At 38.9% G+C, this 24105-nt stretch overlaps 1 protein-coding gene across 2 annotated transcripts; it reads left to right on the forward strand.

Annotated features, from left to right (window-relative positions):
- The first annotated feature begins 2973 nt into the window (after positions 1-2973).
- On the forward strand, positions 2974-20075 carry ccdc85al (coiled-coil domain containing 85A, like). 2 transcript variants are annotated; one of them, XR_014122618.1, is made up of 5 exons: positions 2974-3667; positions 4305-5322; positions 10127-10313; positions 17810-17867; positions 19116-20075. XR_014122618.1 is itself a non-coding variant. In XM_027014218.3 (4 exons), exons 1-4 carry the CDS (start codon positions 3422-3424, stop codon positions 19132-19134), a joined length of 1341 nt encoding a protein of 446 aa, XP_026870019.2. In that variant the 5' UTR covers positions 2974-3421; the 3' UTR covers positions 19135-20075. The 2 variants fall into 2 exon arrangements, 1 of the variants encoding a protein (XP_026870019.2); XM_027014218.3 differs by lacking the exon at positions 10127-10313.
- The last annotated feature ends 4030 nt before the right edge of the window (positions 20076-24105 follow it).

A 24105-nucleotide genomic window follows, 5' to 3' on the forward strand; every position in this document is an offset into this window, starting at 1 on the left:
CACTAGATCTTTCCTGTCAAGTTTGTCTGGTTATTCATCCCATTACTCATTTCTACTGTTGTACTACTCAAAACCCCATGTTACGGCCTCCCAGCCTAGACAGGGTCATAACAAAGGCTAGGCTGAAAACCTATCTGTACAGTCAGGCATTTTATTAACTACTTCCCATCTTGGGTAAAGATGTATATCTGGGGGTCCATGGGCATTGACAGTTATGGTAAACTGGGATGTTATGATGCTGTCACTTCACCTCTCTTTTTCACCCAAGTTTGTTGACTGAGAGCGGTAGATTGCTGATATTCCAGGGTGCCTTCATGCATGTGGTTCCTATCCTTTTAGCTATGCTGCCATAGCTAGATCTGCCGGAGTCCATCTTTGCACATTATAGTTCTCTAATTTACACACCGTTGTACCTGAACATAAATAATCTATTCCCTCTTTCTGCTGAGGTACACCTACCCCTGATGTCATGTTACTGAGCCTCAACCCATCTTTGCTGCTATGGCTACTCCCCCCACTCCCTGATGTCCCCTGCTGTAGCCCACCACACCTCCACCCCAGCCAACTACTTCTCCATTGCTCTTGATGGACATTCTCATGCAGGATGGGTTTTAGACATGTGCACAACATTAGGACCAGACTAGCACTTCTAGAAAACTGAATTAGACATGAATTGCTCATTTTATTATGATTTATTAATTTTTCTCTTAAAATTGTTACTTTTGTGGTGCCTGTTGTTGTCCAGAGGAGAATGAGTCCCACCTATTGAGTCTTGGTTCCTCTCAAGGTTTCTTTGTCTTGTTCTAGGTTGTTTTTCTTTGCCACTGTTGTAAAAAGCACCATGTAAATATATTTGATTTGGTAGCTCAGTGGTTAAGGCCCTTAATTGCTAATCAGAAGGTAATCAGTTCAAGCCCTGCCACTGTTGGGCCCAAAAGCAATGCCCTTAACCCTCAATTGCTCAAGTTGTGCTTAGTCATAATTATAAGTTTTATTAGATTAAAGCAACAACTGAATGCTGTAAATGTGAAGATTTCAGCGATCAAATCAACGAACTGTGAGTAGATTGAATTTAAGCATATTCATGGTTAACTTTAAAATCCATCATCAATTGAGCACTGATAGTAGATGTGAAAGATAGAAAACTGTAAAGCTTCATACTGCAGTACTTGGAATTAACATATGCAGACTATTGAGATACTTTAAAAAGGTAAAGCAGAAATGTTAGCAAAGGAAAAACAGTTGACCTTACAAAAGAGATGACAATCAGTAGACAAAGTCATAAAACTACAGAACTGCACATCCTAAAGCCTACTTAGTCATTCAGCATTGGCTATAGATTTTTGCCCTTTTAATTTGGGTTGATTGTGATGATTTTGCATTTTAATATAGCCTATGAAACCCAAAAGCAAGTAAACAGCTTTGATGGCAAAGAAAATGTATAATACATATTTTGAAGCATAATTTAAAATGGTAAGATTTTTACTCATAGCTACTTCATTTCTGTAGTGGTATGCTTACAGTGGTAGTCTTATAGTTGAGCTTCACTCTGTAGATTACAGGTGCACGGTTAATTTCCACAGGCTTTGCATAAGATGATTTTGATTATCTTACATAACAATTATAAAACATAAGATTATATCTTGTAAGTGAAAGGCAGCATATATGAAACATGTTATTGTGTGACAGAGGAGCCAAAGTAAGTTTCATAAAAACACAAAGTTAAGGGTTATATATGATTTATACATTCATTTTGAAAATTGGTAGTGAGAGAAAACAATTTGAAAACCATTTTCTATTATCTGCAAGTAGATGTAGTAGTAGAGTAGTGGTAGCTCAGTGGTTAAAGTAATTGACAAGTATCAGGTTTCCAGTTCAAGGCCAGCCACTAATGGGCCCCTGAGCAAAGCGCTTAACCCTCAATTGTTCAAGTTGTATTCAGTCATAATTGTAAGTTGCTTTGGACAAGCTAAATGCTGTAATTGTATACCAGTGATTTCTCTTAAGTACTTCATCATCTCTACCATGATAGAACATCTCTACCACCTCTGGTCCTTGTGTAGGATAGTAACAAATAAGCCACAATGAAGTATCATGCCTTCTCAGGGGTAACCCTGAGTCTAATCAGGCATTGAAAGCTGATTTCTATCTTGATTCCGGCTCTAGTCCTGCATTGGGATAGTTTTAAACTGGTCAAGCCAAATAAATATATGGATATTTTGTTGACTTTCACAAATTTATGTCCAAGGTTTTACGTTTTAAGTAAGTTGTATAACTTACTTTTTGGAAGACACCGACGTACGGCAAAAGGCCAAGCTTTACTGTTTTTCCACCACCCTGTGTTAAAATCTTAAAGTGGGAAAAACAAAAACAAAATAAAAAAAAATAGAATACCTATGATTTCAATTTGTAGTTAAACCCAGATCGAATCCATGATCTTGTAGTCTATCATGTGAAATGTGATGGTGAAGAACGTTCAAACGATTAAATTGGCTATAAACGGTAAATTAGTAAAGATCATGAAAATATTTAAAAGCCTCATTACTTATTGCAATCGACAACTATTTTAATGCTGCGAAAAAACGTCAGTGTTGTGACCATTAACTCTGGTTTATGTCCAGTAAATAGATAGTAGATTATCTTTACAGCATATGTTGCCTCCACTTATTCTAAACCCGGTTTTTGGAACGGAAAACCCTTTTCCCACGATCTCCGAGTTAACAGATTAAGTTTAGTTGCTAAATTCGCTTTCTGGAATACCCTCCAGCAGTGGACGAGCTAAGCAGAAAATTACCGCTGTGTTTCTCTTACTGAAAGGGCAGCTGGCGAGGGAAAGAGCTATTTTTTAAACTGAATTTTAATCTGTTAGAAACAAAATGAGCCTGTAGATGGCGCTGGGATCAAACTGAACGCGCGCGCACGTTTTGTGTGTGTGTGTGTGTGTGTGTGTGTGTGTGTGTGTGTGTGTGTGTGTGTGTGTGTGTGTGTGTGTGCGAGAGCTCAGTCTGCAGTCACGGTTTCTTCTTTCTTGTGCGTTAGGTGGAGATGCTGCCGCCTCTCATCCTCCATGCTTTGATGGAGCATGCAGACGGAAGAGAACAAATTAGGTGCTTGCAAACTGCAGGGAGCCTCCCGGTCAAGACGTAGGACGCGTCGAATTTAGCTTTTTTTGCATAAAATTAAAATAACTGTCTGGCCTTCACTGCTGACTTGCAACCGATGAAGCCGGTGGTGGAATTCCCATCTCCATCATCAACTGTTGCACTAAGACAAGTGTATTTGCACTGTAAGGCTATGGATATGGATGACCAAACTATGCGTCTTCTGTGACCGGGTATTTGCTTTACTCCTCCTAGTGTAGCTCGACAGACGCCGACTTCCTCATAAATATTCAGTAGGAAGCTGCCGTCGGAACTTATCGATGGATAAAATAACACAGTCCCAGCCACAGATCCAGCTATCGATATCGAAAGCTACAGAACGTCCAGCAGAGGATATCTCAAATTTGTCAGACGAGGACCTCTTGAAATGGAACAAGGAGGACCTGGTACGTCGACTTCGTAAATCTGAAGCTGATAAAATGACCGTTATTGTGGACCATAGCAACCTGATTCGGGAGGTGAATCGCAGCCTACAGCAGCATTTGAACGAGATACGGGGGCTGAAGGTGAGGAGTTGCATTTCTTACAGATGAGATCATAGTTTTAGAGTGCACCTACGCGCACAGAAGGTTGAAGAGGATTCGCTGCTTGTGTCTAGCCACGCATCAATTTCGACAAATTCAGATTAAAGGCTATGTTCACAAAATCGTCACACTTCTAGCATCTTAACACTACTTTACCCATAAAGTGCTGCGGAAATAACATAAATTGAAGAAAAAAAAACAGTTAAAACTTGCTGAGAGGAATAATGTTTCTTTTATGGGATGAATGATATTAGTATGTTATGTCAAGTCATACTGAAGATGAGTAAGGAATAAAAAAATATAGATTGACTGTGCTTGAGTTTCCTTAGTTTAAATTGGTATAAAACTGAAAAGTATAAACTGTAGTGAGTTTTAGAGATTAAATATCCAAATCAATAAGACAACCCCCCAGAAAAACAACAACAACAACAACAAAACACACCAAGGTTGTATCCAAAAAGTAACCTGTATTCTTTTTAGACATTTAATTATGGTAATTATTTCAGTTTTTTACTACAATCCCTCAAATTTTCAGTGCATCTCATGCTATCTGAATATGTGCAGTATAAGGCTATGTCTTATTTCATGTATATTTCTTCTGTTTTACTTTGAAACAAAGGATGTAAACCAAAAGCTACAGAAGGATAATCGAGAGCTACGTGACCTATGCTGTTTCTTGGATGATGACCGGCAAAAGGGCAAGCGTGTTTCACGGGAGTGGCAGCGCCTGGGCCGCTACAGTGCCAGCATCATGCGTAAAGAGATAGCGCTGTACCTGCAAAAGCTGACAGAGCTGGAGTGTAGGCAGGAGGAGGTCATCCGTGAGAACCTTGAGCTGCGTGAGATATGTCTGCTTATGGAGGAGGAGACAGGAGGTGGCAGAGGAGGGATTGGTACTGGACTGGGCCTCCAAAGCCATGTCAGCACAAGCCTAGCTGGGTGTCGCAACTCCATCGACAGCCAGAGTGGTCTGCTTGTACAGGGCCTAATACGGGACGTTGGTGATGGTAGCAGCACCTCCAGTGCTGGGAGTGCAGAGAGCAATGATCACCCACACCACAAGCAGGCTCAACTACAGCCTAGTGTGGGGGCTGAGGGGAGCAGCCTTGAATATCTCCACAAGTCTCGGCTTGGAATTGGAAGAGAAGATAGAGGGGACCTGGCAAGCCCTGAACCTAGAGCTCGGCACCGGAGCACCAGTCTGGATTATCCCTTTGCCCTACCCCAACCTTGCCGGCCTCGTTGTGGCTCCATATCTGTGCCTGACCATCATTTTATGCGTGGATTGAGCCAAGAGAAATATGGCCAAGCACTGGGCTGCAGGAGCCCTGAAACTAACCTGAAGCACTGCTTGGGTCAGGGGCAGATCAGCCCAGAGCTCTACCTCCAGAGGCACAGAGGCAGCTTGGGGAGTGGAATAGGTAGTCTAGAGCACAGGGAGGTGCAGTTGGGTGCAGCAGAACTTCACCATGAAAAAGTTATGCTGGAAGGGGGCAGTCAAGATCTGCTAAGGCACCAGTACAGTGTGAGCCCTGAGCATGGAAAGGTTAGCAGCTCTGGCAGAGAGGTGTCACCACGAAGATCTGCAGGAGATGACCTGTCACCACACCATCAGAGCATCTACAATGGCATGAATGGTGGGTCTGATTGACACAGAGGCATAATGCCATTACCTACTGGATCATTCTAGGTGTGACCATGAGGAGAGTAAAATCAAGATTCTAGAATCTAGACTGATTTTTCAATATTAGAACTGATTCTAATTAATTATAGTAGTATTCAGAAAAATATTCTATCCTTCAAATCCAGTCCTTCAAATCCAGTCTGCTTCTGGCATGTGTCTTTTCAGAGCAGTCAATGGAAGAAGCGATCAGGCCTGTGTGTTATGGCAAACACTTTATTACGTTCTAACAGTGTCAAAATTGCACCGAGCAAACAATTAAACAATTTTTAGGTACACCTACTCAGTAGCTGTACCAAATAGGCGTCCATACACTTTTAGTCAATTGTAAATTCTAATCCAACATTTCTGGCACCACTTGAACCCATGATCTTGGTGCACCATGCACTATTTGCTTTATCAGATGAGTTACATGAATTGTAGTGCTGTAATCTGAAATTTGTTTGCTGACTATAATTGACAGTTCTAAAAATCTTGGTAGGTGTTATTTAGATGCTTTTAAAAAACCTTTATGCTGTTAATGTGCTTGTAAATACAGTTTATGCAAACATTTATGAGTACAGCATAAATTAATATGGATGGATTTATATTGTAGCATCAGCACAGTCAAGAGAAACAATTTCTGCTCATGGAAAACTGCTTTATTGCAACTGCTCACACTTAGTAAAACAAGCAGAATAGAAACTGAACTCTTCATGGGGAAAATAAGGGGAGGGTTACTAAATGCATGAACATCATTAAGACGGTACATTTTGAATACAATAACAAACTAAAAGGAAAAACACATTACAATACTGAAATGTTTAACTAAAAGTCCAGGATACTGGGAGTCCTCCTTTCCACACTCCTGACTATCTTACTCCCCAATCCTGCGGCTTTGACCAGACACTACTTCACCCATGTACTTTTTCATGATGCAATGGCCCTCCCATGGTGACTGAAGCTTTGGGCAATGGGTTTTATAGACACACTTGTGCTCCCGGCAAGAATAGCTGTACTTGGAAGTGAAGGTTGTTTGCTCATTTTTAGCAAGTGCTGGCATTGCCCTGATGATTTCTGGTGAGCTGGTGCTTGGTATAAAGACCACGGCAGAACTCCATGGTAATCCTCTCCATCAGCATGCTGGTGTGATTGCTGCTGCAGTCTTTTCTTTGCCATGCACCTTTCGTAGCAGTGCATGTACAATTACACATTTGTGCAGCAACCTATCTAGTAGAATCTCTGCCGCAGTGTCTTGGCTACACTGAAGTGCACCACACCCAGTAAAGTCTTCTCCAGTCTGTGGAGTGCCAGCAGCTGCCTCACTGCCCAGACATTGGCTCCTCCTACACATAGTACAGCAGCTCATCGTGCATCCTGAGGCTGTTCTTGCCAGCACAAAGTGCCTTACCATTGGGCCTGTGCAGTATCACATCTGCCTGATATTTTTTGTCCTGCCTGGAGCCACCCAAACACCCAGGAGAACTCTGTATCCTCCTCCTGGATAAGCCACAACTCTTCACAGTTCTTTGTCCACTGCGTTGTCAATGTTGATGAGGATGCTACTTGTGCTACACGGCCCATGGGTTTCCACCAAGCGCTACTGGCACTACATGTTCAGGTCCTCTAGAACTGGCAGTTTCACCCACAGAGAGCGAGGGAACTCCTCTCTCTGCTGCTTACTTCCATGGACAGTTTTACTTGTTTCCTCTTTAAGCCCAGCATTTCCATTTTAAGGTTCAGCATGGCGCTGGCTACCACAAGTTAATCCAAACTGAGTATGCATGCATAGGCATGAGCCAGAATTTGTTAACATGGCTCAGACCCCCCCCATCATGACCGGAAGCTGCTCTCTACCACTCTTGTCCACCGTCAGTGACAAGTGACATCCAACATACTAGAGCTGGATAGTCATCGCTTCCCTGTCATCAGGTTTGGCATTTGTGGTGTGAGAGAGTAAGCCTGGATGTAGCAGAAACACTGTCGAGCCTGTGTCAAAGACGGCAGTAGATATGTTCATTCACCACATCATCAGAACGTTGAAGATGAGCTCTGCTCATTCTGCTTCAGTGGTTGCTGAAGGGCCATTTTCAGTGTTATTAAATCATTATTTTGTTTAGGTGGCAGATCCACTAACACTTGCAGCACGTTTCCCTCCAGTGTCAAGCATAGCTGTTTTGCCACGATGGCTGCAGTCCACGTCTTTGCAGCTGTTTGGAGTAGAGTTCCCAGGCACCTTTGCCATTGTCGTATGGACAGCGGATGCCATCTCTGCTGTTGCTGTGCTCCACCATCTCTGTCTTGCTGGGTGCTAGCTGGGCTTCACTGCTGAGCCTTGCCATGCTGCTTTCCTCACCATCTTTCCCAGCCAGACACCTTGCTTTTGACTGGCTGGCCCATTTTTAAAATAGCACATTTGTGCAGAGAACAATACAAGTTAGCATCACTTAGCTAACTATTGAGAAAGACCACCGAGAAAAGACTGGTAGCTTAAAAGGTAAAACTATACGGTAGGCAACTAAAAGTGGTAACTGTGTAACTCAGAATTGTACCAAAATATTTGTATCAAATTCTGGTGAAATTTGAGATTTCATGACGCATTCAATTGTTTCTTAGAAACATAATCTAATTAAACCATTGTGCAACATTTTCCCTAAAACATAAAATTAAATGAGACTCACACCCTAACAGATTAACCCTCATACATAAATTATATACTGTATAGATATTAAACACAAACGCAAATACACATGCACACACAGACACACATCTGAATCACCATTCATAGACGTGGTTGTTGAAGCCAGTGAAAAATAATGGAAGATAAAGGGTTATTGTGACTAGCATAATGAATGCAGTCATGAACACAATTCAAGGATAAACCAGTTGCAATGTAATCACAATACACCTGGAAGAAAAGGGGAGAAAACTGCTGTGTAGCTCTAGAGCTACAGTTATTACTATGAGGAGCCTGCACATTAAGTTGTAAATTCCATGGACTTCCAAATTAATCTGAATGAAGGAAAGCATGTGAAAAATTCCTTACTCACAACCCAACATTTATGCACAGTAATACAGAGTGAAAGGGAGAGACAGGGACACATTTTTAATTCTAGTAATATTACTGTATTTTTACCAAAAATATGAAATCTCCCATGTATGTAATGGATGGTAATTAACAAAACTATTCTTAATCAGCCCACAACTTCCCAGGCTAATTAAATAATGTTTGGTGCGTGTGTCTGTGTGTATGCATGCATGCATGTGAGTAGCATAAGAAATTGCAGAAGTTGGTACTCTTGTTTGGTTTAGAAGAACTGACAAACTACACATTTAACAGTCTATTTACCGAGGTCCTGTCTGCATGTCCCAGTCTGCTTTGGAGCAGTTCAAATACATATACATTTTTATTTCATTCGGTTATCCCTCATGAGCAAACATCTTTCATAAGTCTTCTCAAATAATGTCAGGATCTTACTTCATAAGATTTGATCCAAACAGATTTTGCTGAGTGATTGTCTAATATACAACCATGGCTAAAAATTTACTCCACATCATCGATATGCAGTCCAACAGTTTCAGAGGTGGTCAGACAAGAAGCAGTGTTGGTGCCGATTATGTTAAAGTGTTAAACAAAACCATGTATCTAATAAAATGGCTGTAACCCTACGGTTGTCAGGAAGACCCATAGCGCTGCAACTACCAACCGCACTGCAACTACACAAGACATTCATCAAAATGACAACATATGAGCTATATTTCAGAAGTGCAATGCAAATTCAGGAACGCTATACAAATTCCCAGAAACAGTTTATTCAGAATGACGTGCAACATTTTGGAAACAAATTCAGAAACACTGCAAATCAAATCAAATGTTTACAGGGGAACATGAAAACGGACTATTCTTGTGCATGTTACTACTGCTAGGTTGTAAAGAACGCTGATAAAACACCACAAATATACAAACAATATAAACTAACCCCTCGAGTATATAAACTACCTAGCTAAATTCAGAGTGTGTTACTATTTTACTATCCAGTTCAACCTAATTATCTAATACAACTCAGTTTGTCCATATGCCCACATTTATAGTGTTATTTCAAACCATGTTTTGTGTGCATGTAAAAAGACAACACACTTCAGATAAGATAGTAAGAAAAAGACAGTTGAGCAGCTGGTCATTGTAGCAGACCAGCTAACAAAACTGGTCATTGTAGCAGATCAGCCAAACTATCAAACTTCAATGAAAACATAGCCTGTTGTGTAAATTATCAACACACTCTGAATGTACCTAACTAGGTATTAAGTCAGAAACCTAGTTTGCTAAATTGGATTTTTTCAGCAATCTTTAAGGCTGCATTCTGTACAACATAACAACAGCAAATATGCAAAATACTTGAGCATAGAAACATACCCAGGATAAAGCCAAGCATAAAGAAAGACTAGCTTCTCAATGTGAGAGAAAGAGATGTACCATTAGTATGGTGCCACGGGGTGTAAATAGGGAGAGGTGCACTAAGGAACAGGTGTGTGTAGTTGGTCATCAGTACACAGTTGCAGGTGAGCTGGGTCATGATTGGAGAGATTGGGAGGTGTGGGGCTCTGTGATTGGAGATTGTATGGGTGTGGTCTCTGCCCTATGATTGACTGGATAGTGAGGACCCAGGTGGGTCACAGGCCTAGAAGTAGTATGAGTGCGGTGGAAAGATGACACCAGATCCAGGCCAAGGATCTGACTGGCTGGTACCCAGCTTCTTTCCTCTGGTCCATTCCCCTCCCAGACAAACAGGTATTGCAGTCTCCCCTTGGTGGCCAGCAAGGAACTACCAGTGTGTGCAGACTCACCTCCCACGTTCCGTGATGGTGGAGGACGGGCAGGCAGGTCAGTGGACTTCAAGGGTCCTGGGATGACCAGCTTAAGGATGGAGACATGGAATGAGGGAGACACACAGCTACCCACGTTGACCGGTAGGTGACCTCATTAATGTGACGTGTAGTATGGGGCCAACATACTTGGGGTGTAGCTTACCATGGGGGCATGCTCTCCCATTCCTCATGCCTACCCACACCTGATCTCCCAGCTTATAGGAAGCTGACTATCTGACGTTGATCAGCCTTCCACATGAAGGTGGTGATTGTGGACCGCAGATTGCTATATGTTCCCTCCCAGAGTCAATGGCTTTCCCAGAACCAGGACTTGAGTGCTGGCAGACCTGAGGAGGAAAGGGTCCATGGATATAGAGGTGGTTGGAATCCAAAAATACTCAAATGGCGAGAGCCTTGTCAAGGTATTGCACAAGGAGGTTTGGGGGTATTCTGCCCAAAACAGAAAGGTTTCCAGGTGTTGATGCTCACCTGACAGAAGAGTTTTAGGAATTTCCCTAACTCTACCTGGTCATTGGCTGGATGGTACCCCAACGTGAGGCTCTTTATCTTAAATTTGTGTGCAAGGAAATCTTTCCACACACTGGATGTGAATTGTACCCATCTGGATATGATGTCCTTAGGGAGCCTACACTCCCAGAAGATGTCCAGGGTCACATGGAGAGGCACAAAATGGATTATTATAGTGAACCAATTAACAATGGTAAGGGTGTAGATCAATGACAAAGTCCACTGCTTTGTGCGACTTTGGCCTGTTTGGTTTTGGTTGTGGAATTAGCTTACATGCCAGGGGAGTATCTTGCCAATGGGACAGGTGTATCAGGCAGAGATGTACTTCACCATGTCTTTTTGCATCGAGGATAACAGTAGCATGTGAAGAGGAGTAGGCCAGTGCACACTGATCCTGGATGTGTAGTGCTCAGTGATGTGTGAGTCCAGGTTATGAGGGGGGCTCAATGGCACATACAACTTACCAGTGGGGACAGAGAGGATGGAGTTGGCATGTAAGATAATATGGTCTATGTGACCACTCAGTGCTCCCAAAGATGCAAGAAGGGAGTAGGACGGTTCCTGGCTGGTAGATTGTGCATTATCTCTGTTGGAGAAGGCATCTCCTTTTGTATTCTTTAACCCATGGCAATATGTGATGGGGGGGGGGGAAAACATGGGGGGAACAAGGGACCACCGGGCATTGAATTTAGGCATATCACTGTTTGCAGCAATTAGAGATATAACCAAGAAGGTGTGCTGGGTACCCTTCAACTAGTGCCTCCATTCTTCAAAAGCCAACTTGATGATGACCTGTTACCTACTATATAGTTACTCTCTGCAGTGTAAGCTTCTTAGAAAATAATGCTACAAGTCCCATTCTTGGGGCTGGCCACAGAGTGTTGAGAAAACACTGTACATGTCAGAGGCATGGGCCTCCACAATGAATGGCTTGGATAGGTTGGTATGCTGAAGTACTGGAACAGTGATGTATTCAGAGTTACAAAATGTTCTCAGGTTACAGGCGTACAGCGTACACAGTTTTCCTTTTCTTTAAGACGGTCAGTCAGGGGCTTATCTATCAAACCAAATGAATGGATAAACCATATATAAAAATGAGCCAAACCCAAAAACCATTGGAGTTCCTTAGGTGTATGGGGTTCTGGGTGACTGCCTTGACCTTACTGGGCTGCGTCTGTACTGATGGTTGTACCCTATAGGCTCATTTCCTCTGCCAGATCTGATTCGTTCACTCCGTTCTTTTCTAAAGGCTTCACATTTTTACATTGTTTGAGGAGATTGAGGAGATATGAGATGTGAGCCAAAGTAAAATAATGTAGTTTATGTGAAGAAGACAGAAAATTTGGAGAAAGCCAAAAACAAAGCAAGACTATAGCTTCTCAATGAGAGAGTGAAAGACAAAGCATTAATCTGTGCCAGACTATTGTGAAGCTCATAGATAAGGATGAAGGGGTTTTAAGCAAGGAGGGGTACAATAGGGAACAAGTGTGTGTAGTTGATCCTCAGTATTTGCATGAAGGTGAGTAGTGACATAGTTAGGAGGTGTGGCGAGATCTGTGACTGGACCTCGTGCAGGTGTGGTCTCTGTACTGTGGTGTATGGTCTGTGTCCTGTGATCGACTAGATGCCAAATGCAATGTGATACTTCAGATGACATAAGAGGCTACAATCCCCAGATTTTCCATTTTGTGCCTTAGGGGCATTTTGAGTCAGCTCATTTTATGTCAGATGAGGGGCAATACTAGGCTACACATATTACACATGGTCTAATTGCATTTAATTTGTTTTTATTATTGGGGAGAGTTATTTATGTCAAGATGACATTATCTGTTTAATGGAAGATAAGATAATAGGAGTAAATCACATGACCGTCAGCCATTAACAAATTACAAATGTCCTTATGTGTTTTAAGATAACAGTGCCTCCAGTATAGCTTTATCATTGTCCTGGTTCTCGTTAGAAATGCTGTGGACATTAGTCACTGTGACAACAGGTTCTAGTGTCAGCCCCACTGGGGTCAGCTTTAATATTTCCAGATCCTCTCCTATGCGCATCTGGACTTTCTCATATCACCTCACTGATGGTGTAGCAGTATTACCTTCCTGCATAGTATGGTGTAATTGCAAATAATTCAAAATAAATTTATTTCATTAAAGGCTGGAGAAAGATCAGCTGAAAATAGAGTTTGTCACCTTTAAAAATTAACAATATTGCTAAATCTAACACTAATCCTATAATACATTATAATGTACTTGCATTTATTATGTTAAATTATAATGGACTGGCATTTTGTGTTGCAGTGAATTAATGTTTTTTTGTTTTTTTTTTAGCATAATTACCACTACCAGCTCTACCAACTTCAGTTCTTCTGGAAATTTGGGCCTAGTTCAGGTTATAGGATTAGACATGATTCAGTAGTGAAAGGTTTAGGTATGCAACCAAAAATCTGTATCCTCTTAAACACTATCTTTATGTCATATGCAGCCTTACTACCAAAATCACAAACATGATTTTTGATGAGGGATTAAAGTTATACTGATGATGTACTGTAGCTATATTACATAACACTGAATTCTCCTGAAAGAGGTTTTATTTTGTTGGTTTGTTGCAAGCATGGTGTCTGTCTGCAGAGAATTCACTGTTATTCTGACAAAGTCCTGAGATTTCTTAGTTTTAGATTTTGAGTGTTCTCTAATGCTCGTGTGTATGTCAGTGTAAGCAGGCTATTGTGTGAAGACACACTAGTTCCCTCTGTCCCCCGCCCTCCACTGTTTTTTTTCTCTGTCTTTTCTTTTTGCTGAGCCTGCACTCTTAGAGAATGAAAGTGTTGCTGTGTCTTTTATTTTTGCAGTGCAGCGATGAGGTCCCAGAATAATCTTATTTATTCCCATGTTAACCATATATTCCCATGCTAATCTTCTTTAGATTAGTTAGACTGTGACATAAAAACATACTTCCCCTTAACTGTTCTGATGTTTCTAATTTGGCCCTACAAAATACTCTTATTTCCCTCCTACAGTGTTTATAATACCAGTGTTTGAAAGGCTGATAATACAGAGGCAATGCTCCTTTGGTCTCCTGCTCATCCCACCCTAGGGAGACTATGACTTGTGTATATGTGCAAATGTGAGCACACTCTCCTCTGTGACCTTGGGAGATGCTCCTGTCTGATTGGAGCACTAAATATAGCCTTTGGGATGATGGCTTTCTCATTGTTTACCTCCAAATATACAGAATGCTACCGCTGCTGTACTTTTATATGAAACACTGAGGAGTAGAGATGCTCTAGAACCACTCTATAGTAACTAGTTGCCCTATTACAACCATTACATTTCTATATGATTTGATTTATATTGAATATATTCTACATTTAAGACCTTCTATATGTACAGCACTTTGTTTCTAAGAGTTCTTGTGACCTTTCTACTTTTACGACTTAACTGGTTCCATTCAATAACACCTCTCCATGGATTACCCCTAAATGTAAAAAAAATAAAATAAATTACAGGTAGTCATGTTGATTGTTGTAACAGTGAGCAGTAAGGAGACAGACGCATGTGTGGAGAAGAGCAAGATTTATTAGGGGCCAGAGTCGTTATCACAGTCCAGGGTCATTGAGCCAATATCATGAATACAAGGATATATGATTAAACAAACAAAAACACACAAAGGCGAACAGGGGAAGCAGGCTATAACAGAGACTACGAAGAACTCGGAACTTGAAAAACTGTCAGACTAGAATACACAAGGAGTACAAATTTACAAGTATACAGATACAGGTGTTCAGACATTCAATAGACATCCATACATCCAAACAGCCAAGACACAGGGCAAAAGACGGTTTAAAAACATGAAATTAACAAGACTGGAAATGAGGAATAGGTGTGAAAAAACAAACGAGGGGTGGAGAAAACAAAACTACGGAATGGAACCAAAACACAAAACAGGGAAACCATGGAACAGGGACGCTAGGAGGGGCTAACTGTAACAATTGTGCACTGCTTTTGTTCCTCTGTCCCTTCCTTCAGATGAATAAATTAACTGATATATGAACAAATTTCAACTGCCCCTCTAATATTTATCATAGAGTCCTGACAGGACACAACACTATCTAGTATGGAAACAGCACAAAGTGTGACCATACAGAGAGTTGTGCAGACTGCAGTTATATTTACATCAGGTTCTGCAGGAACTAGACCAGGAAAATTACCAAAGACTCCAGTCAATCTAACTACAGCCTGTTCTTTGAATGCCATTGGCAAAATGCTATTGCAGCTTGAGGTAAAACACTGGACTCAAGAGGAGTTAATTTCCATAAAGAGTTAATATTCTCAATGTTTGACCCACAGATGAATTGTTACTTCTTACACCAACAATGGACTTTACAGATTGCTCTTGCAATATTACAGACACTTTAGCATCTCATTTATCTCTCTCTATATAAAACACTCTAAAGTTTCCTCTTAAAACATATTCTTCTAAAACATATTCTTCTAACCTGCTGCAAACTGTCCTTTGCACATTGTCTGTTGGAAAAGTGGTTAGTTTATTTTGCGTTTAACACAAATCTTGGAAGCTTGCAGCACGGCTCCTTACTGCAAGTAATGTTCAGTTTGATGTTTCTTATATGTAACAAATAACCTTAACTTGTAAGGTCAGGCATGGACATTGAATGAGAAGGTGTGGCATTCCACTGGAATTTGATCCATTTTTAGAGGGAAAGAACAAAGACTATAAGTATCCTAATATTGCCATGTTAGCAAGACATGTTTCCCACTTGAGGGTACATTTTTACTGTCAGTCAATCTGTTCTCTCTGCATATCATCTCTCTGCATATGATGAAGATAAACTGATTTTGTTTAAAAAAAAAAACATGAATAGCACACATAGCCTAACTACAGAGCAGGTCAATGATACTGAATGCAATATTGTTTTTTTCTTAATGCTGTAATGCTCAGTTTATTGAATTTTAAGATGTAGCTATACAGTCTACAATTTTATTTATTTTAATGATGAGTCATAATAACACATATGCACACTCATATGCAACATGTAATTGTTAATCACACTTAGACTTACTCTTTTATGTCCAAGAAAATTACCTTCACAAGCACCTTGAAAAAATAACAATATTAACAGTAAATAAGTTACCATTTATGGTATATCATATTGTCATTCACATAGAAATAAATAAAATTTCTGTATATTGTTACACCCCTAGAGTGGTGCCTCCAGAAATATTTAATAGGGGTAGCCAGATGGGGCCACTGAAAATCTTGGGGTGGTACACCAAAACAAAAAGCCTTAACTGAATTTCAGGAATTCTATTATATGCATATAATAGCCTTTTGTGGATACTGAAATGTTCACCTTGGCACAAAACTGTACACCTGTCTTGCCCTTTACTTTTCTTCTATTTAGGGAAGGTGAAAAAAAAAAGCCAAGTTTTTGTTTTTTCTTATTTATTTTTCTTTTTTCTTCAGTATGAACTGAGTTTTTCACATAGCAGCATTAACAAACTATCACAAAAAAAGAATGAATACAATTAGAATACAGAAAGTCAGAGAACTAAAAATAGATGAGTGTACCTCACAATATCAGCCACATCAACTACAATGCAAAGCATCATTACATTCTCATTCTCTATTCTTAAAAAACATGGCCTTGATTCCACTGAGCTCACAGACCTACCGATCTAATCTGTGTTTCTATACAAACTACCAGTGTTACCTGCTCAACTTCATTGTCAGTTTTCAGAAATTCCAAGGTTGGTTTCCATTTACTGCATATTATCAAAACAGCACCTTCTCTCTGCTGACATATAGCAAAACTGTCCCCCAAGAGGACTACATTACCCATAATCCTCCAGTCCATTCCCTGTCCCCAGCCTATTAGTGTCACATGTCCCATTACCAGTAATGGTTTATCTTTTTAAACCTACATGTGTTTGTTAATCTTTGTGAAGTCTCACTCAGCATTGACTATGTATATGCATATGCATTACTAAGCTACTGTAGTTGGGGCAGTGGTAGCTCAGTGGTTAAGTTACATGACTTGTAATTGGATGGTTGCTGGTTCAAGCTTCACCTAAATTACCAGTGTTGGGCCTCTGAGCAAGGCCCTTAACCTTCAATTACTCAAGTTGTACTCAGTCATAATGGTAAGTTGCTTTGGATAAAAGTGTCAGCTAAATGTTTTGTTGTACCTACCTGATTGTTGTGGTTTTGACCTTATGCTCATCCTCCTCATTTTTGCTCTTTTTCTGTTTTTGTTTGCCATTTTGTGTGCTGTTTCTGTCACTGGACCTGGATTGTTTTTGGATCTTCCTGTTGTGTTTTCATTAAAATGACTTAATTTTAACAGATTCCACTTCTGCTCATCAAACCTGACAATTCTTGGCCATTAAAATCACGTGACAATCTATGAAATCAGCATTTTCCTGTGAAATATTTGAAATGCAGAAAAACTGGGAAAAATATTGGATACATGCCTTAACTGGATAGCTCAGCATTAATTGACAGAGCTCATCCCTACTGCTATGGAGATGAGTCAAATGAGAATATTGTGCACAAGTTCATTTGATTTCTGATGTGGATTTATATTAAAAATAAAAAGAAACATTGACTTTCCTTGTTTGAACAAAAACCTTTTGTTGAAATTAAAAACATATGTTATGGACTTTGTTTGAGGCTCACTATAGCATGGTGTTGCCTGTTGAGAGAGAGCTGTGTCAAAACACAGAAAAACACTCTTATTGCTGTAAGAATGAAGCCTAACATTAACCCCTGATAATTAACCCCTGTTAATTGCAGGCCAGCATGATGAAGCTAAGTTACCATATTAGCTATGTTTTTATCTATTTACGTAGTTATGTACTTATTTATTAAATGTAGCATTTGTATTCTAAAATCTGTGAAATCTGTACTTTTTGAAAAACTAAATTCATTAAATTAACAAAATTTCCCCAAGAATTCATTAGAGCCCGACCTATAATATAAATATACTGAGGCACAGGAGACAACAGAAAATATATCATCTGCTTTATAAGGTTTCTTATATCTTTTTGCAGCTTGGATATCAGCAGGTTGCTGCAGCAGTAACTGCAGAAATGTGAAGAATTGGGATAGGTGAGTGATGTGTAGGACAAAAGTTGGTTTGTTGGTTTCTTTTATAAACTTTGGTTCACATGTGTAGTTATTATGTCAGTGTTTTCTGTGTTTATATATAAATTATTCTCAAAAAGTCACTCTGGTCAGAACATGCATTTGCCAATACTTAAAAGGATGGACAACAGTATGAAGAATACTATCATTTCACATTCCATATTACTCTTATAATATGGATAATGTTTATGTTATAACCTTATAGTAGCATTTAAAGTAGATGCGCTTCACTCATTAAGACTCAAAAACAGCTGAGATATTCAGTTCATCAGCACAAATTGCTTTTAGATTGGTATTTTTTACCTGTCCAGCAAAAAACAGCATCAATTTCAATCTGGGAGAGGCCACACCAATATCTATCCTTTTCTTCTACCATTGCCTGTCACAGTTTAGTTTTGCTTCTTCATATTCCCCAAATTCAAGTTGCCATTTCAAAGTATAAACACAAAAGTGTAGCAATATGAACACCTCAATAAATTGGCAATTAAAATTGATAACTGGGCAACTGTCATGATTAACAGAGAACTTTTAAATATTTTAATCAAAGGTTGATTAGTTAATAAGTGCTATTTCAGTCTCAATAAAAGTTGCATGTTCTGCAGTGTAGTCATTGATCATCTACCCAAAATGAGAAAAACCAAGCACAAACCATAAGCTTTAAGACTAATAGGATGTTTATTGATTAATCAGCAACAGTATATTAACACATTCGAAAAAAAAAAGGAATTGATGGAGAGGTTAATAATCTAAAATAGAGCTACCACAAAGATTCCCTAAAATAGAGCTATCACAAGACAAAACTAACAAATCTAGATTAACCAAACAAGATTTATAGTGAACCAAGTGTGATTAAAACAAAAACAAAACAAAAAAAAAATCAAAATCTTTTTTTAGTTGTCTTTATCTATGGTGATAATAATTGTAAAGATCATGGAAGGTAAATATTTGTTTCACATATATAGAAAGATTTGAGTTGTCCATACCTTTTAATTATGCTTATCCTCAGAAAAGAATAAAACAGGAACATTTATTTTAAAGCTGTTTTGTCTGTACTTTCCATTAGAAATAGAGTAGCATAGAACAATAGAAATAGAATAGCATAGGTTATAGTAAAAGTTTTTTTTTAATGCAGTTTGTTTGGATTATATAACATTTTGTACCAATGTACCTGCACTGATCACTAAAACCTCATTCTTTTTAATTAAACCACAGTTTTGAGACCTCATCTTGACCATAGCCTTTCCTGGAGCTTTTAAGGAGAAGTATTGTGATGTAGTGGAACAGATGTCAGAGACAAATAGATTATTCAACTGTCAAATCCATCCAGTTCACTCCCATGAGGCCAGGCAAGCCCTATTTAAGAGCTCATTTTTACATTTTGTCCAAAAAAAATTTAATTCATCATTATTTATATGATGATGATTATCATGGTGATGATAATACTTAAAGGATTTCTCATTGGACAAGTGGTATATATGAGACTTTTTCTGTCATGCAATCATTTCTTTCTTGTGAAAGAAAGCACAAATAAACACACATACAAATCCATCAAAATCTGTCTACAGATTATATCAGTTGCATTTTGAGTAATGAAACACCATGCTACTTCTGTCTTCCTACCTTTTGCAGTACTTCTTTCCTGTAACCCCTTTTCTTTTGTTAGGTGAGACTTCATTTCTGTACCAGTCACAGTTGCATTAGAAACAAAATGTGCTTTATCACTTGAATTCTAGTTCATATTTTTGCAGTTTCTTTTTAGGGGTATTTTAGACTGATGTTCATTTTTCTGGCCAATACATAGATATTGTTATCATGGCTGTTAGGGTTTTCCTCATACATGTTTTCCTCATGCATATTTTTATACTAGTGTCACTATTTTTGCCTATGTATGTAAGGTTTAATGGAAATCATAGAGAGGTGAACCATTCTTACATATTCATAGTCCCATCAGTGTTGTGTGTTAGTTGTGATAGGTTTATGTATGAAAAATATTTATTTTCTTTGCTGTATTATTCTTTCTGTCATACCTCTTGTACACTAGAAAATAATGTGTGTAGTTGATTGTTTTATATGTTGTTTTATATAAGGAAATTCAGTAAAGTTTTATATACTTTATGTATATAGTATAATTATTATTAACTTACAATTAATATTATAGTAAATATGTAAATATATATCTATGTGATAAAAAATAAAGAGATTTCTTTACCTAAATATGGAGTTTACTGTTGATTACAAATGCTACAAAATTCTACATATCTTATATATCACTCACCCTTTTATAAAACTGGTGACACTGTCCAAAGACATTCCACATGCTACATACATTATGATAATAAGAAAACAAAAGTCAAGAAATTACTGTTTTTGCATGTAAGTTTAAAATTTTCCTTAAACACCAGATTATAAAATTCTTGGTGGTCATATGACTATTTTTACCAGTGGCATTCTATTTGTCCGTAATCTATTTGGCCCTTATATTTGGCCCAGATTTTTGCAAATTCTAAGGGCATTATGGCCAAAATTCCCCCTCACTAAATTTATTGCAAAGATAGCCAAAACAGTAGGCTTGCTATGTAATTCAACATGCAACAATAGGTATTTTACTGACCAGAGATAGGATGGATAAATGTAGTTTGATATGAACATGGAAGACCCAATAAATTATCATCAGTAAAGGGATATGTGATCAATAACAACAACTGACACCTGTCACAATTAAGTCTTCACAGCATTTTTATTGGGCAAGATGACATTAAAATTCTCTCTATCCTTTTAGTTAACTAGTTATGACTGCTAACTAAAATGATAAATTATGCTGGTATAAAGTATTGTGACCAGTATTGTGTTATTCTGTATTTACCTGCTGAGAAAAATGCCTCAGTTCTTTCTTGGCCTGCTAGCTTACAAGCAAAGTGCTGCATAGAGTGCCAACATATTTCATGACACACTTCAACATATTTCTTTATTTGATACAGGAAATACAAGTGCTGCTGGGCCTTTTTCATCACTGCAGTGCTATGTATGTCCCATTTGAGATCTTTCTGAATGGTGGGTCCCAGGAATACTGTGCTGACTGTGGAAACGTCTGAAAGGTCTGAAATGTGTTCACCCACTCTCATGTAATGTTTCAAGAAGTTGTGGATACAGTAGCAGATGGATGGTGGGATGTTGACCTTCCACGGGTTATCTAGTCAGGAATTATGATAATGGCAACATCTACAGTTCTGTTAGCTTTATATTTGAACTGCAAAAGGTCCTGAAGAGCGTCAGTCATGAACCTCAATGGTCTCTCAATCACATCTTCTCTAACAGACCTTGGCCTGAACTAGCTGGAGCTTGTTTAGACAATAGTACAGCCAGATAGAAAGGCATTACAGTAGTCCAATCTTGAAGTAATAAATGCATGGACTGACTTTTCTGCATTATGTGAGGAGCACATGTTCCTAATCTGTGAAATGTTCCTGAGGTGGAGAAAGGTGGTCCTAGAAATATTATTTACATAAGCTTTGAACGAGAGACTGGGATCCATAATAATTCTAAGATCTTTAACTGTTAGAAAAGATCTGATTGGGAGATCATTGAGGTTCATTGAGTAATTAGAGAGTGACCTAGCTGTCTCTGGGCCTAATAGAAGCACCTCTGTTTTGTCAGGACTAAGTGAGAGAAAGTTCCTCAACATCCAGTGTCTGATCTCCTTTATGCATTCGTCAAATATACTAAGGTGATATATGTCCTCTGGTTTGGCTGAGACATATAGCTGAGTATCATCAGCATAGCAGTGGAAACTAGAACAGTGCTTACATATGTCACCTAGAGGTAGCATATATAAAGAAAAAAACAAAGGCCCTAGAACAGATCCTTGTGGGACACCATAGCTAACCTTGTAGTATGCTGAGAAGTCTCCATTTATGTTAACAAACTGGGAGTGACCAGCTAGATATGATTTAAACCAGGAAAGGGCTATTCCCCTAATCCCAACAACATTTTCGAGTCTATCTAGTAAAATGTTGTGATATATAGTGTCAAATGCGGCACTCAGATCAAGCAATATGAGCAAAGAGCCATAACTCTGGTCATAAGCCAACAACAGATCATTAACTACTTTAATCAGTGCTGTCTCTGTACTATGATGGACCCTAAACCCTGACTGAAAGACTTCATGTATCTGGGTCTGATTCAGATATGAGCTTAGCTGCTGAACTAAAGCTTTTTCTAGGATCTTGGAAATAAATAGAAGGTTTGAGATCTGTAGTTTAAAAACTGACATGGGTTGAGGTTAGATTTTTTGATAAGTGGTCTGATTACTGCTAATTTGATTGATTTAGGAATGTAGCCAAGGTTCAAGGAGAAGTTTATTAAATTTAGTAAAGGTTCAATTACTTCCGGTAGGATTTCCTTTAGAAAGTAAGTGGGCAGTGAATCTAGTAAGTGAGTGGAAGATTTTGAGTGTGAGATCAGAAATGTAATTTCTGGCTCTTGGATAGGTCTAAAGGATTCTAGAGTCATTTTTGGCCTGGAGGTTCTGATCTCTAGGTAGCTGCCTGATGTCATGTTAATATTGTTAATGTTATCTCTAATGTGCTTAATTTTCTCATTAAAGAAATTCATGAACTCATTGCTACTGTGTGATGTTGTAATCTGAGCAATGGTGTCAGTTTTATTCCTAGCTAGATGTGCAATTGTAATAATTAGAAATCTAGGGTTATTTTTTTGTTATTTTCTATTAGGGTCCAGAGATAAGATGTTGGACCAGTAATAAATGTTTTTCTATACATGAAAAGGCTCTCCTTCCATGCAAATTGGAAGACTACAAGTTTATTGTTATGCCATTTACATTCTATTTTTTGTGTTTTGTTCTAAATTGTGAATGTGTTCTTTATACCAAGGTACTAATTTTTTGTCCCTAATTTTTTATTATTATTAAGTGGAGCAACATCATTGAGTGTGCAGCAGAATACTGATTCTAAGCATTCCGTTCCATGGGGTATCCTAGTCACAAATGATAAGTCTGGGAGATTCACAATAAATCTAGGTGCAGTGGCTGGCGTGATCATGTGTCTGGTATGATAGTGAGATGAGGTTACTATATTGTGACTCATAGTAGTTCAAATGAAATTACAGAATTGTCTGAGATGGTATCTGACTGGGGTAGTATAATTATGTTTTCTATGTCTACACCGTATGTCAGTACTAAGTCAAGTGTATGTCCACCAGAGTGTGTGGGTTCTCTTATGCATTGAGTGAAACCAATTGATTCTAATATAGAACTAATGGCTGATCTCAGAAGGCCTTGGGCACTATCCAAGTGAATCGCCTACAATAAAGGCTCTTTCTACTAGAGTGACTAGATTAGAACAGAAGTCTGCAAATTCCTTAATACATTCTGAATAGGGATCTGGTGGCCTGTAGATTCCAATTAGTGGAAGAGGCTGTGTGGGCTTCTTATTGCTGGCGACATCATTTATGCTGGCAAAAATAATTTCAAAGGACTCAAAATCATAACCACCTTTCTGGTTTTTGCCTAATATATCAGTATAAATAACTGCAATGTTGCCTACATGGCCAGTTAGATGAGGGCACTGTATGTAGCTGTAGCCAGAAGGACACACTTCATTTAAATCTATGTACTTGTTTGGCTTGATCCAGGTTTCTGTTAGGCAAAGTACATTAAATCTATGATCTGTTAGGATTTAAATTATCAAGAGCGCATTAGATGTTAGGGATCTAACATTTAGTAATCCCATCTTTAGATAAAAGGTGCAGGCAGTGTTCTTTGAATCAATTACTTTAATACTAATTATGTTATTAAGATATATTTTTCTTTGTTTTATGTATTTCTGCTTAGCTTGGGGAACAGACACAGTGTCAGTATGATGAACCTTGGGTGATGCCACGTAGCAACCAGCAGACCGTTGGTTTAGGCTCTTTGTCTGCTGCCTGGCTTCTGCTCATAGATTGTCATAGATTAACTAGGTGTCATGAGACTATGCCTTATGTCACAGGAAAGGAGATCAGCGCCCTTCCTAGTAGGATGGATACCATCCCACCCTAAAAAGCCAGGCATATCCTCGAAGGTGTTCCAGTTATCTATAAAGCCCACACAGTTTTGTGAGCATCACTTGGGCATCCAGCAGTTCAGCGAATTTAACCGGCTGTACATTATATTGCACTGCATTGGGATGGGAGCAGAGCATACTAC

The sequence above is a fragment of the Electrophorus electricus genome, chromosome 3 (assembly GCF_041902795.1).
Source record: "Electrophorus electricus isolate QZ-2024a chromosome 3, ASM4190279v1, whole genome shotgun sequence".
NCBI lineage: Eukaryota > Metazoa > Chordata > Actinopteri > Gymnotiformes > Gymnotidae > Electrophorus > Electrophorus electricus.